This window comes from Enoplosus armatus, chromosome 9 (assembly GCF_043641665.1).
Source record: "Enoplosus armatus isolate fEnoArm2 chromosome 9, fEnoArm2.hap1, whole genome shotgun sequence".
Lineage (NCBI taxonomy): Eukaryota > Metazoa > Chordata > Actinopteri > Centrarchiformes > Enoplosidae > Enoplosus > Enoplosus armatus.
Window position 1 is genome coordinate 3179204 of NC_092188.1, and position 15615 is coordinate 3194818.

General features: G+C 42.4%; 1 protein-coding gene across 1 annotated transcript in view; it reads right to left on the minus strand.

The window, feature by feature from the left end:
• cspg5a (chondroitin sulfate proteoglycan 5a) overlaps window positions 1-15615 on the minus strand; it is a 51216-nt gene that overhangs the window by 13294 nt on the left and 22307 nt on the right. Inside the window, exon 3 of the mRNA XM_070912587.1 lies at window positions 2006-2194. Within this exon, the coding sequence (XP_070768688.1) occupies window positions 2006-2194 (189 nt within the window). The remainder of the gene's footprint in view (window positions 1-2005; window positions 2195-15615) is intronic.

The window sequence follows — 15615 nt, forward strand, 5'->3', positions numbered from 1 at the left end:
GCTTCATGTGCAGGACTGTAGATATGTCAATATGGGACAGGGACTTATGAGGATAGAGAGCTGAATAAATGCAAACCATTATGCTGATTTCTTGTTTTCCCTCGACTGTAAACATGCTCACATGTAACAAAGCAGCACATAGAAACATTCAGGCTTCCTAAATGTACAATAAATATCCTTAATGCATCAAAAACATCTCAGACCCTCTCCTGGTCCTTCACAGACCCCCTTTTCCACAGAGTGTAGACCCTCATCTGTTGTGTCATCTGGTTTTCTGCCGGCTGCACACCATCAGCTCTCCATGCCGCCCCTCCCACCTCCTCCCTCCTTCTCTGTCTCCTCCTGCATTCCTTCATAGTCTTCCTCGTTTTAAAGTGCTTCCTATTTCAGAGGATCTATCTCGTCCCCTCCTCCTGCCTCAGACTGTCCTTGTCTTTATCTCTTTTCTTTGTCGCCCATCCCCCCATCCCCTTCCTCCTCTGTCTCACAGACCCTCCTCATCCTCATCAACCCCCTCTATCTGTTTCTTTACCTTCATATCTTCTTCGCTGCCACTAAGTTAAATGAGTTATGACTCAAACTGCAGTGTCACCTTTACAGCCTTCTACCTGTATCTGTGTATGAATTTGGTTGGTGTGTTAAAATGAGTTTAATAAGATGAACTTCAGGGTCACTAAATAAATCGAATTCACAGGCTTTTTTATTTATATGACGGCAATAAACCTGGTGCAGACGAACTGTAGACGGTGCACTGCAGCTGAAAAGTAACAGGTTCAATCTCGATCATAAGTCATTGAGTAAGGCATGAACTGTAAATGTATCCGTGACAAGAAATGATTGTTGTGAAAAATGCTTCCATGTGAAGGACACATGCTGTGGTTTACTGCCTGCCTCCCCTCTTTTATGTCCTCAATCATCACATAAAGATCTTTGTCTGACTTTTCTCTAAGTTTGGCTTTTTGCTGGATACTTTCACCTGTTCGGATCTTTAAACATCCATTAAATTACACATTAAATGAACCTCTTTCGTCAAGCTGCTGCTGCTGTAAGACCATGACTTTATAACAACGGGCCCGCAATTAGATATTGATTTGTTTTAAGGGGTCACAAGCAAAAAAGTTTGGGAACCACTGCTGTCGATTCACTCTGGTGGGAAGTGAATCAACAGTCCAGTTTCTTTTAACCATGAAGACCATCTTTCCCTAATCTATCTCTGTTTTTAGTTGCCTTAACTGAAATAAAAAGTACTGATCCCGCATCAGAAAAATGCTCATACTACCTTTAGTCGACGGTTTGACGACTTTTTGGAATTTAAACATGATTCCTGTTGACATTTGGATCCGATCAACACAAACAGAGAATGAGCCACGTGCTCAACTTCAAGACTATTTTGACTCTATACGACTTATTGACACGTTGATTGAATTTCAGTGAGAGTTTAAAGCTGTTGGTTTGTCTGCTTAGCCTTTAGATTAGTCACCCTCTAAACTTCACACTAAACACAAGCCGGCGCAGCAGCTCGGTCCACAGGCGGCAGAAACAAAGCTTTCTCCTTCGATCTTTAACATCGACGGGAGTAATGTACCGCAGCCGAGACTCCGTGTGTCTGCTGGCTAACTGATAATAAATCTGCTGCGCCAGAATGCCTTTGAGCAAAGCACTAAAGACTTTACTTTTAGTTTTATTTGATTGATCTTTTAAACTTGGATCTGCAGATTCAAAGACGAGTGTGGAGCCTGCGGGACACATCAGGCACTCTGAAAGGAGGTCTTGACAGATGAGTTTCACTTGGGTTTGGATATTTGTGGGGATGAAAAGTCTTACATCTTTCTGTTAGCATTACTGAACATAAATCTAGGGGGTATGAGCCTAAGGTATAGCCCCCAAAAAACACTAAATAACTATATATTTTCATGTTTTTTCTTTGTGAATTGGAGTGAATCGTGCTTCCAGGCTCGTAAAGATGACCCACTCCACCAATACAAAAGTGTAATTTAAGCCTCACCTGCGCTTGCGCAGCTTCTTGTTCTCCGTCTTGAGCACGTGGAGCTTCTTGGCGAAGCAGACGATGATCATGAAGAGCAGCAGGACCACCAGAGCCGAGGCGCCCACGGCCAGACACATCACCTGGAACTCGGTCACCACCGACTCGCAGCGAGCGCCCTTGTGCCAGATGTAATCCTGGACGTTACATCTAAAAGAGACAGAGAGAGAAAGGAGAGAGGGAACAGAGGACAGAGGGAGAGATGTTGAAAGGGATAAAGAGTCAGGAGGAAGGAGAAAAATGATAGTCAGAGGAAAGAAAACAAAATGGTAGATGACAGATAAAAAGTTTTGAAATGTAGAGACGTGGCAGAGAGGAAAGAAGAGAGGTGAGCAGACAGGAAGGAAGGGAAGAAAAGAGAAACAAAAGAGGAAATGGTCAGTTGGGTAAAACTACATCTTAGTGACTCCATGAGATGCTCTGACTCAGTGAATTGAGTGTAAGAATCAGTCAGTTCTTGCATTCAAAGCTAATCAAGATCCATTTATTTGGCTTTGAAGGATCATTTAACAGCCGCGCTCGCTCTGTTTTCTGTTCCTGATTATATTTAACTGCCTCGTGTCTGTTAAAAGCTCTTCATATGAAGCTCTGAAAACTTCCTGCTGCATGTTACGTAAATCTTGAGTGTTATTGTGAAGGAATCGACCGCAGGCGCGTGAGCAGGACGGACGAGTCGCCGGCAGGTTTTGACCGACGCTTTATTCAAAAGAAGGATAATGTCGTCACTTCTGAAAATAGAAAGTGGAAGGTGGGCATTTTCTGTCTATAAACACACACACACACTCTGTCAACACAACCATAAAAGACATTTGCGTTTATAAGATCTAACACAATGCATATGTGCATCCATGTGTGCATGTACATTATGGTCACATACACACACAAACACACACACACCGCCGCCATCTGAGTCCCAGACTCCCTCCGTAACCATTTGGCAGAGCACGGTGTCCGCCCGGGGACATAAACGACAGAGGCAGATGGCTTTGTCTACAGACTGTTTGGCGTGTCAAATGGCAAATCTATTTCACCGCTTAACGAGACTCTGACTCTGCTGAGCGACGCTGTTTCACCGTCACATGAGTGGAAGAATGTGTGCATCATTATCGTCTGTCTGACCGAAAGACCTGTTTCCATTAAAAAAACGCTCCTGTTGAGATTTATGTCTGGTTTCATTCTGGACTAACTGAAGCGACTCTGTGGCGACAGAAGCTGAATAATTCAGTCAATTCAACGTGTCATTATCTAATGTTTTAAAAGATTTATCCTCCATTTTGTTCTTCAGTCAGTATCTCCACCACGTGTCGATGTTACTTTCATGCCAGCAGTCATTCTGTCAATGAAGACATCCAGTTTGAGGTTGTGGGTTTAAGGGTGTGTTGTTTTGTAAAAAAAAGTCTTGTTATGTTTTTCTTTGTGTTGTCTTTGACCGCAGGGCTGTCCAACTGCCTGACACAAACACAAAAAGTAAAAACACAAAACTGCCAAGGGTTTTTCAAGCGTGAAGGATGCAGCGTTCATTTTCTTACTCATGTATTTTTCATAGATATGTTTTGAGCTTCCTGGGGTCGTGATCAAAATGACCACAGAGGCTCTTCAGTTTATGTTTCCCACAGCGTCTCAGTGGGTGAAACAGTAGAAACAGAACAGCTTCAATTAACGAATGACAAAGCAATTAATTGTATTCTCCGTCCCTCTCTTTGTCACACGGGGACACACACACACACACACTAATTGCCCAACCCTAACCTTTACTTTATGGGGACTTGTGTTTTGTCCCCAAAAGAGTGTGAGTCCCCACAATGTGAATGTGTAAACAGAGTTATGTCCCCACAACATGAGTAATACAGGTATATTCACACACACACACAGATGAGGAGGTGTAAAGTGAATGGAGGTGTCGGGGCGTATGGCTGCTCCCGCTACGTTCTCTACATGCTAAGCAGACTCCTTTCACCGGCCGACTTCCCGTATCCTTCCTGAATCCTTCACGCTTTTATTTGGCCGGCTGAAGAGAAACGCTGGCAACGAGCCAGGAGACATTTTGAGAGTAGACATATGTGAGAAAGAGAGAGAGAAGAAGAAGAAGGGAATGATGCTCGATATCACATTTTCAAGGAGACTTCAATCTACTCAACCTCCGAGCAATTCTGCGTTCACACAAAGAAGAGGTTTATGTAAGCCGGGAGTTAGACGGAGGGAGGGAGGGCGGGGGAGGGATACGTGAAGGAAGACGGCGAGCGAGGGAGGATGTGCTGGTCGTCATGGCAACCCAGCTGAGCGGCAAACGGAGCAGATGCGGCGCTGACATGTCATTCCATCACACGCACGAATCCTCGCTCAGCCGTCCAGAGGGACACAGTCGTGCTTTAGCGGCTAGTTCCCATTTCTTTTCTTTCTTCCTCTCCTCCCTCACCCTCCTCCTCCTCCTCCTCCTCCTCCTTCTTCGCTCCCGCTGCTTGTCTTCTTGAAAATCTCTTTTCTTGTTCACTGGCTCTTTACCTCCCCATCTTCCCTCCCTCCCGTCTCTCCTTCCTCCTCCTCCCTCCTGCACTTTGCCGAGCGCCTCCAGCTGAATCATCTCTCTGCTTTCAGTTTGTGCAACTGATTTTTTTTCATTACATTAGGAGGAAAACACAGCAGCTCAAGGTGAATGCTCTGATTCGGTTATAATCGTAAATAAATGAGATGAAATGAACTCTACTAAGTATGCAAAGCATGATATATCTTATTCCTCTAAGCCATAGTGCTTTGAGCTGAATGCTAAAGTCAGCATGCTAACAGGCTCAAAATGATAATGCTAACATGCTGATTTGAAGCAGGTGTAATGTTAACCATTTCTACCATCTTAGTTTAGTGTGTTAGCATGCTATCATTTGCTAATTTAAGTATAGCTGAGGCCGATGGGAATGTCAGTAGTATTGCAGGTCATAAACCAAAGTTTTGGACAAATTCAAATGTTGACCTGTTGGTGGCGCTAGATGAACATTCAAGGGAAATCACCAAAGTCCGTAGGATTAATCCTCTGTGCCCCATGAACGTCTGCACAAGATTTCATTGCAATCCATCGAGTAGTTTTTGAGATATATTTGAGTTTCGACCGACCAGACTGACCAACACTGCCGTCCCCTCCAGCAGGGCTAAAACCAAAGCAATGAGCCACATCATTACCATAAACACACACTGTAGTTTATATTGACTCAATCTCACAAATACTGTCCTGCTGTTGGAAATACTCACCAGACCACCTATATTTTTCCCGAAATACATTTTATGAGTGTATTTGTGACTGACATGTCAAAGTTCCTGGAGATAGCCATGCTGTCGGGGGCTGTAGAGAACCACAAATGCACAAATTTACTCCTGTTTGAGTTACGCTTGTGCCAACTCAGTGATGCTTCTGGTATTTTTGTGGGGATCTGTTGACAACAAGAAAAATACAGAATGACCATATCCATTAAGATGTTTTGGAACATAGTTTAATAAGCCGACACAAGAGGAAACAGTTCTTGGCTGACATTTGAAAACAATTTTCAGGATTGGATTTCCTCACGTCCAGGGCGGCTGCACAGAGCAGAAATCTAAGTGGAAGTGAGTCCTCATCAGGGACAAAACTTCTCCTGTCAAATCTCTTTTCAACATTAAAAGCTCCAATCCCCCTCTGGCTGAGATGTGTCCACCAGCTTCCCTCGTTCCCACTCCTTCCCCCTATAAAACTTCCCACGCGTCCCAAAGGCCAGGCCCATTGTGTCCCACAGCAGAGTTTTTTTTCCCCTCCCCAACCCGTCATTATCTCCATCACCACGGCTCACCGCAACCGCAGTTAAAGCTGCGTCGCAGCGCGGCAGAAATACAACGGAATTAGCATCGGCCACATTACAAAGAGCTAACAAATCCTCTCAATATTTACCTGATTAGGCTGGCCCACTGGGGCGAGAGAGGGAGAGGCAGACAGCCAGAGGAAGAGAGAGAGAGAGTCTTTCATTCTACTTACAGAGGGTGACAATGGTGCAGATGGGGCTTTGGCCCCCTAATAAGACCCCCTGTTGGTTTTGATGAGGAGTAATGGAGGTTGAGAAGGGGGGAGACGAGGGCGGGTGGTGAAAGGCCAATTCGAGACAGACAGTTGGTTTAGTTAAAGGGCAGCAGAGGACAGGCAGTCGTATGTATTTTTAGAAACTGAAAAAGCTCTAAATACAAACTGAACATGACCTGGTCAGCACCGAACAGCAGACAGACTCTGTCAGAGACAAGCTGGGGGACATAGTGGAGCATTCAGCTGCTAAAGAGACAGACATTTGAGTTGGTAGAGGCAAAACAACAGAGCCAGACCTGAACCGCCGGATGTGTACGTAAGCACCTGCTGTAATGTCATGTTCACTAGTAAAATACCAAAGGGCTGCTAGCTGCAGAGATGACCAGCTGATCTCGCCTGGCTAGCCCTTCTTCCAAAAATGTTGGAGATGTGACGTTATTTTTGACAAATCAACCACATGTTCCAAATCAAAACTTCCTCAACCGAAAAAATATGAAAACAGATGAAAACGGTAGTACAAATGAAATAGTTTTATTTCAGGTTTTAGAGAAATACCTTTGACTATCAAATGAACAAACGTGTAAAAGGAAAGCAATTTGTCTTTTGCAATATGGACGCAAAACAAGCAGATGGGAGAAACGTATCTCAACAAGGTCTTTGGAAGGTTAGAGGACGAGCGACCAAACAGAAGGCCCGACCTAAAAGAGGATCTGGACTGACAGGAGAGGGCACAGCCGGGTGTTTACTGAATATTTTAGCATAAGTCCATTAAAACGACCCTATTTTTAAACATTTCTTCCTTGAAGCAAAGCACATTTTCTCATGCAATGACTGCAGAGAGTGAGAAGGAAGGGAAAACTGAGTCAAAGCAGCAGCACCCAGGAAGAGGTGGATGTGATGGTAAAGGACCAGCAGAGGACAGGAGAGGGTACGGCTCCGTGCCTCTGGGAACTGATTTCAGTTTCAATCCGCCAGAGTTCGGACGATAAAACATCAGCTTTGATTCTGGCTCTGAAACAAAACCTCTTTTGAGCAAACTTTCTCATTAGGCCGAGGGCTTTGGGAGGGGAAGGACAACCACTGGTCAGGTCGAGGGCAGGATTATAAACTGGATTTGATTTTAAAATGCGGAGAAGAGAAAGAGGAAAACTCTCTCATCTGATCAGACTTCATTTCAGATTTTATGGGAAATTTAATGAAGGAAGACGATACAAGGAGGAAATAAAAGTTTATTGTGAGTTGTTTGGTTTTAACTAGAAAAAGATGGTCTGGCTTAGAACGAGGTACCAGCACCCATCTCTGAGACATCTTTATTAGTTTTTATACTGTAAATTAGTTTTCTAGTCATAAGAAATGCTCTATTTGGATTTTCTGTAGTTAATTGAAACATAAATCTCAGTGGACGGAGATGATCAATAGGTTCGGACAGAGAAAAACACATTTCTGCTTTATGAATTACGTTTATTCATTCACTCTAAACCTTTATTTACCAGATCATTTCGGCTCATTAGGCCTCTGGAAAACAATTCAAATGAAACAGCATGAGAAGAGAACGTCACTCTTTGGTTGACATATGAAACCTGTTAATCCGGGGTAGTGAGGAGGCATTGCTTTGCTTTAAAGGGTCACAAACCAAAAAAGTCAGTTAGTGGCATTTAATTGGTTTTAGACCATAATTAGTAGTCTTGCTCCACAGTACTTTATTTTATGTTTTAATGTTTTATGCTTTGTTTGAGGTGTTTAATTTATATTTTTTGTACTGTGTTTTGTTACCACATTTGTTCTATATGTTACATGTTCATGTGCTGCTGAAGACGATTTCCTCCTGTGGTGAACAATACACTTCTTCTTTTATTCTTCTATTATATTCTATATTTTATTTTACTTGTAAAATCAGTGCACGCTCAGACTTCGTCGTGCTGCTACATTCAGTTGTTGAGGAGGTTGTCCAGCAGCGGGAAGTTCAAGGTCTTGTGAGCAAAGTGCTCTTTTCCGACTGTTTAAGAGGTGCTTGTTTTGACTGATCACTGGATTTCCTGTCGGCATCTAAACCAGCACCAGTTTATGATGATTGGACCGACTTCATTATTTGTGCAGTTGAATTTATTTTAAGATACGAATATCTCGTTTTTCATTGCTTCTATGAATTGCTATGCATTGAGCAGAATACTGACACCCTGCTGCTACAGTCGGTCTTTCACTGTCACAGTTAATGTCTGGCTGCGCCGCTGATAGAGAGCATGTGAGACTCACCATGACAAATAAAACCAATTATAAAGGCTGGACGTCTGCGCTGAAACGTGCTCATGATGTATGAAAGCAGCTGCAGTCAGAGAAACTAATAAAATGAATTAAAGTAAGTGAACAAAAAGATATTGATCGTACAACCAGGCCACCTCCATCTGAAAACACACACGTTATCGTATCATTTTAGGTCAGATGCTTTTTGTCTTTCATCAGCCGAGAGTCCCCTGAGGCATCCAGTCCTCTGCACCATATTAAAAACAAACCAGCTTAAATAAAACATCACTGCATCGGCTCCCATTATGCAGATGGAACCATTATAACCTTATTAGTAACCACAGTGGGGAGAAAACTGTTCCATTCAATCAGCCAGTGAGGCTAAATCCTTCAATTTGAAAACTGAAAGGGGATTTGAAAACATGATGATATAATCGGTGTTCAGCACTTGGCATTAGAAGAATCTGACCGATTCAAACCATCGTAAAAATGTTCAGATACTTTCAGACATTTTGTCGGGTGAGGTTTTTCCAGGGTTTTGGCCAAGTGGGAAGGCAAGAAGAGGGAGAACTGCACCACGTATTTCTGAACTAATGATCACAAAACCAGAGGCTTGTACTGTACAAGCGTGATGCTGCATGAAAAACACAGCAGTTTCTACAGTCCAATAAAAGCCTCCTGTTTGCACCATCTGAAACTATTATTGTCAGTAAATTCAGTAAATTTCTGTTTGCTTGTCCGTTTTACGTTTCATTTTCCGCAGAGCTGTGTCTCTGAGAGATAAATTAACACTGCAAATGACCCAACCAGCGTGGATCTCCGGATACAACTGGTTCCAAAACCCATTTAAATAAACCCGTGTCCCTGGAGAGCACTCACAATACCATAAACTGCAAACCAATTACCAGAATGCAGATGTGGCCCTCGCTCACACTTCTGACAACCATCAGCCATCGAGGGAACGCATTCATCGAAAGCTCCTCAACTTGTGACCCTGACAGGGATACAGTGTACGAGCTGAAAAGGCTGGCACATGGATTCATCTTGATGCACTAAATCAATTAAAAATGAAGTGGATACTGGTGGTTACCTCCACCAAAGAGGTCGTGTCAGTTAGTGTGCTCGGACCTCAAAACAGTTTCCTACAAAGTTTGGTGAGTAGAACGAAGTTTGGAGCACAAATCAGCGAAATCTATGCCTGAAATCAATTAATTTAAATGGAATCATCGCGATCAATTGATTGGGTCACACAAAATGCAATCACATGCAGTAGAGTTCAAAATTGGTGACTTTGACACATTCATTTGCACCGCTGCTAAGCAAACTAAGCTTGCTCTGTTCATATATACAACACCTTCTTTGTCTCTGGTACATGGTGTAATGATAAGGAAATGCTACTCTTTGCCTCCACCTTGTTCATTATTTTCATTTATCAGCACACCTTATGGTGTATTATTGCTTATGCAACATCAAGTAGGAGAATAGTTGTCATTTAACGGTTCACTTTATATAACACAGACAAATTAATATACAGAATCCAAATGGCAGATAATTATTACGTAATTGTAAAGGCTGCTAACGTGTGGTGCTGACGACTTCCTCTCTACAACTCTTTCAGAATAAGAGCGTCATTCAGAGGAATTTGAGGCTGGCAAAGAGACAAAGACTGAGACAGAGAGAGCTGACAGACTGAACCGGTTCAATAAATCCTCTTAGCCCGGCCCACATAAAGATCAATAAAAGCCTGATGATCCTACATGTGTCTTTGTTTGCATGTGTGTGTGTGCATCTGTGAACCTAATACTGAAAACTTCGTTACTCTGCAGAAAGACGAGCGCTGCCAAAAGCAAATTTGTGCATGTGTGTGTCAACAATTGAAAACGTTAGGCCAGGCTACCTTTGGCAAAAACAAACTGTGTGTGTGTGTGTGTGTGTGTGTGTGTGTGTGTGTGTTTGTGTGTGTGTGTGTGTGTGTGTCTGTCTGTATGTGTGCGCGTCTTTTGTCCCGACCTTCTCTGCAGTCGTAAATCTCCTGTGTGTTTGACCTCTGGCCTGATTCCACGACCCCACGCTCTTTGACTTGGAAGTGATCCCTAATACACCCATAATCCTGTGTGCGAGTGAGTGTGTATGTATACGGGTGTGTTTCCATGATGTGGTCATGAAATCTAAAATGGATACAAACTGCTGTTGGTGCTCAAAACTTCCCTTAATTACATCAAGCTGTAGGACACACACACACACACACACACACACACACATAAATTCGACCTGGCTCGCCCAAGTCGTTTCCATCCTGGCAGGCGTTATAAGGTTCTGACTCATTCTCTCACTCAGTTTCTCTTCCACCTCTCACTTCTTCTCTTTCTCTGTTTCTGTCTCTCTTTCATTTCCTGTTGATAGCTTCTTGCTCTCTTTTTCCTCTCCATCACCCTTTCACTTCTTCTTAGCTCCCTCGCTTTCTCTTTCTTTCAAGATCAGACTTCATCTTGCACACCAACATTGAGAGTATGAACATCCTCTCTCCTCTCTTTTGTCCTTCCTCGTTCCTTCCCTCCCTCTGTTTTCTCATTTGTTTTTCCGAATATGGTCCTCAGTCCTGCAGCTCCAAGAGGAGGAAGCGATTTACGAGGCTAACGCTGTCAGATCCCATTTGTCAGAGGGACGGGGGAGCCAGAGCTGGAGATGCCGTAGATACCTTTAAAAATCACAGACTGACTGAGGTTTAGAGTTAAAGTTGTAAAGTTGTGTTTTTGTTTTTGACCACTGGAGTCAGACTGATTTGAAACTTCCCAGAAACTTTCTCTTACTCTCATCGTTGCTCCTCTGCTCGGTACCTTCACGTTGTCCTTTAACATCAGGATGAGCACACATTTGTTTTGCTCACATTGAAACATTTCCAACTTGAGCGGATGCATTTTCATCTCGGTTGGCACTTCTGATCTGCGTCGCCTCTCTTCACAACATGAGTAAAAACTGAACTTAAGGGAAACATTTCACACTTCATGAATTCATTATTGCAATTCCATAAAGTTTACTTTTTTAAAGAGTGATCAAAATGGAGACAGCAGAGGCCGAGATTTCCTGACCTTTTCTCCTTATTATGGGTCAAACTCTAAAACACTGGATACTACACTTCCCATAATGCAACACATTTTCATTCATTTTGTAACACAGGCTTTCCATTTAAGCCCAATTCAGCAGAGATATTGTAACCCTTGAGATTGTTATCTTCTGTAGTTTGATTTATAGTTGCGTATTAAAGGCTACCCCGTAGCTATGGAGTCTTCGATGTTACGCCACAGCTGATGTTTGCCTCCTTGATCATGTAACTACATGTCCCTGCAACGGCTACCGAGACACCACATGGGGGCCGCGAGAACTGTAATTTGCTGTTTTGTTTTCTCCGTGAAAGAAATGTTGAGGAAGTTGAAGAAAGACTCAGGTATCTTTTCCTTTTCAGGGACACACACGTATCAAAGACATCTGCTGCAATCGCTGCTCTCTATGAATGAATGAACGTAAACATGGCGACCGCCAGGAGAAGTCTCCTCATCAGTAATGAGACAAAGTTAAAAATGGTTACCTGGATGTGACTCTAGTTATATAGGAACTCTACATCACAATGTAAATGAAAGAATATAAACACAGTTAGTGGGATTATAACTAAAGCAGGACACAGCCTGATCACATATGACACATCTGTCTAGTGTTGCAGGGTTGCCATAAATGAGTGGGATCCAACGCTGACTACAAATCAAAACCTACGCTGTAGATTTCTACGTTGGGACCGCCGTTAAGCCCTTTGCTTCAGGCATAAATCTGGCTTGAAGTGAAACACACACCAGACATGTTACACAGCGTTGTGCCATGTGACATGCGGCAACTAACAGAAGACGCAGTCATGATACAGCATGTGATAAAACCGATGCTTGTCGAAGCTTTGAAATTGGACACTGTTTCACCAGGCTGAGCAGTACTCCCCATGACAAACACACTGATCTCAGCGGAGAGCCTCTTCAAACACTCTCTGTGGGCGACTTGCAAGTTGAGTTTTGTTAAATCAGATTTGCAAAATGTGTGCATGTACAGTTTGTACTTTTTATTATGTCAATTTGTCATGTAAATGTATTAATAACAATTAATCAATTCAATTAAAGTTCAAATATTCTAGGGCTGCTGCTGTTTGACAAATGTTGTTTTAGCACAAGGAAGGTATGGAGAAGAAAATGAAATGATATCTACATATAATATATATAAAGGCAAGCTTCCCGGCCCGGCAGGTACGTATTTCTGCCTGTAGGAAAGAGATACGACAGGCTGGTCTGAGGTCAGTAAACAGCACTTCAAAGGGTCATGTGTTTTACTGCAGGAGGCTAAAGGTCCAAACATTCATCCCGCTGTAATTGAATTGGCCTGATGTATGAAGCAGCTCCAGTTCAGCTGCACGCAACACACACACACACACACACACGCATATACACACATATACACTGGGAACACACATGAACTAACAGTTTCACATGCACACACACAAACTCAGTCACATGTGTAATCAGACACACAATCATGCCTAAACACACACACACACACATGCAGAGGAACATATTGGTCCTCATCTGTGCCAGCGCTCCATTGACCCATATTGCGTTTTTGCCCAGCAGTCAAACGCCTCTCAGTCTCTCTCCAGCCCTCGCCTGACTCACTCTCAGGAGGTTCATCACTGCTACTATCTGCTGACTGAGGCCCAAAATCTGCCCCAAATATCTGGATCATGTTGTCCGCTTAGCAAGAATCTTTTCAACAGCGCCGTGTGAGCATTTGCTCCACTTCCCTCTCAGTCAATAAACACTCGTAATCTGTTGATTTGATACAGAACTGTGATGATTGTGGTGTGCTTCCTGTTCAGTCACTGGTAACTCTAAATATTTATAATAATTATTTTCTAAATTACTCCATGTTCTCTAATGATGTCTAAAATCACAGTCGGTCAATTTTGCACAAAGAGCAAATTAGGAGGATTAAGAGGATTTTTTCAGAATATATAATGTGATAATGTGAAATTTCTGAAATGAATTGTGGGATTCAGACTATAAAAGTATCTTCATTTGGGACGATTTATTCGTATCTTGCACTGCACTGTGCAATCGTATTACGTTTTATCTAGTTTGCAAGCTAGCTAGCTCAGACAGCTATCGTGACTGACTAGAGCTAGCATGTTCCCGGCTAGCTAGAGTGTTAGCGTTTGGCTCGCCGGCAGCAGAAGTTCACCAACTGGCCAAATGTGAGCTGCCATTAGCATACATTAGCATTAGCTTCTAGCACATATTTCTTGAAGACACAGGTAGAAACTTGTGCTGTGTTATGGGGCGTTAACTGTGCTGTTGTTTGAATTAGCTGTTTATTAGCCTACCCGCTACCCTTTCGTTAGGGTGGTCTGCCTAAAAACAAATATTATTTTTGATCTTAACCCATAAGAACCCAGACCCATTTCCCTTTAAAGGAAAATTATGGGGAATACACCACAGACCAAGTGGACCACACTGAAGACATTTCTGATGTGTTTTTTTTATACTACCCCTTAATGTTAAAGACCTGCGATGGTACATATACGTTACATTGGGCGTTAATGGTACATTTACTTGTTTTATTGTTTTATATTAATTTGTTCAAGAAATATGGTCAAAACAGGTTGACTGTATACAGGAGACACTATTAAAGCGCTAGAATCGTTAAATGGGTTTTAACTTACCTTTAGTATCAAAATACAGGCTTTTTGAAATGAGTTGCTTCCTTCACTTGTGTTTACATGTCACACCACCATTTTGAAAAGGTCCCGACCTGCCACAGTCACATGACTGTGACATGACCACCACACCAGGATGTTTCGTATATGTCTCTTAGGGACTTAATGAGTTGAGATCAAGCACAAAGCTGTATAAGGAAGATTCTGGGGCCTTTGAAGTGTGTGTTACGCTGGTGTCACCACGGACTCTTATGGGTTAAGACCCTAGCAATGAATCTAGGCAAACATTTTCAAGGATTTACAACACTGTTGGGCTTCCACAGAACAAGTAAAAACAAGTTCTCAGAACGAGTAAATCTGGGCTGTGTAGATGTTTTCTGAGACATTCAGCATCTCAAATGTTTTGTTTTAGTTTAGACTGAGATGTTTTCTGGTATTAATGTGTGTGTAGCTGTTGGCAGCGTGAGTCACTCTGATATTTTCTCCATCATCTCCCGTCAGGAGGCTGATCGCCACTGTGCATAAATTTGCATGTTAATCTGTGCAGCTGTTCAGTAATTGGAAGACTCTTCTCACTGATTGGTTGGTTCATTCGTTTCGTGATTATGGGGAAATGTATGTAAAAAATCTCTCCCATTCTGATATGTGAAGCCTCTGTATATGTGACTGAATGCACAAACATCAGGAAACAAAATCAGCCTCAGATCTAACATTGTTATCATCAGTCTGTGATATTCCAGATGTTTTTTGTGTGTGATAAAATTGCTGTTAAACCATGCTTTTTGTGCAGCCATTTTCCCTCAACCAAGGCTACAGTGGGTGTGTAAATCTATCTTTACGCCTCTTGTATGATGGATTTCTTCTTGTACGGATGGTGACCATCAGTACAAAATGGCGGCTGTAGAAAGAAGTCTTTTTTGCTTTTTGTCACTAAACCCGATGATGACATTGGCATTTAACCATCTCTACTTCATCGTAATGCTAATGAAAGTATCGACTACATTTTGCAGCAAACTTCATTAAATCACCACTCATCTATGGATTCCTTCACGGGGGTAAAATAAGACTAAGCAATTTTTTGAGTCAGGTTCAACTCTGGTGGATCTGCAGACCTGCAGAGTTCAAAATCGAGGACGCTAGCGTAGCTTATTAGCTGTACTGCGTCATCAACTTTCATTTAACTTCCTCTGTCTGAGTATGACAAAACAAAAGAGGAGTGGTTTGCAGACAGTTATCTTCTCTCTACAAACCAGTTATCTTGTCTTTCAAACACTGAATAAATACAAATACTTTCAAAAACTGTCTAAACTTATTATTAGCGATTGGGCTAACAAGCTTGCTAACTGACAGCTTGCTAGCTCTGAGAGCTTTCATTTTTACCTCTACAATAACTCTTTGTGGTATGGAACGATGTACAATCCTAATAACACATTACCAGGGGGAGTAAACAGCTCAGTGCATATATAATATAAAAATAAAGAAGCTCGCAGAGCTATTGTGACTGACTAACACTAGTGTTCCCAGCTTGCTAGCATGTTAGCGGTGAGC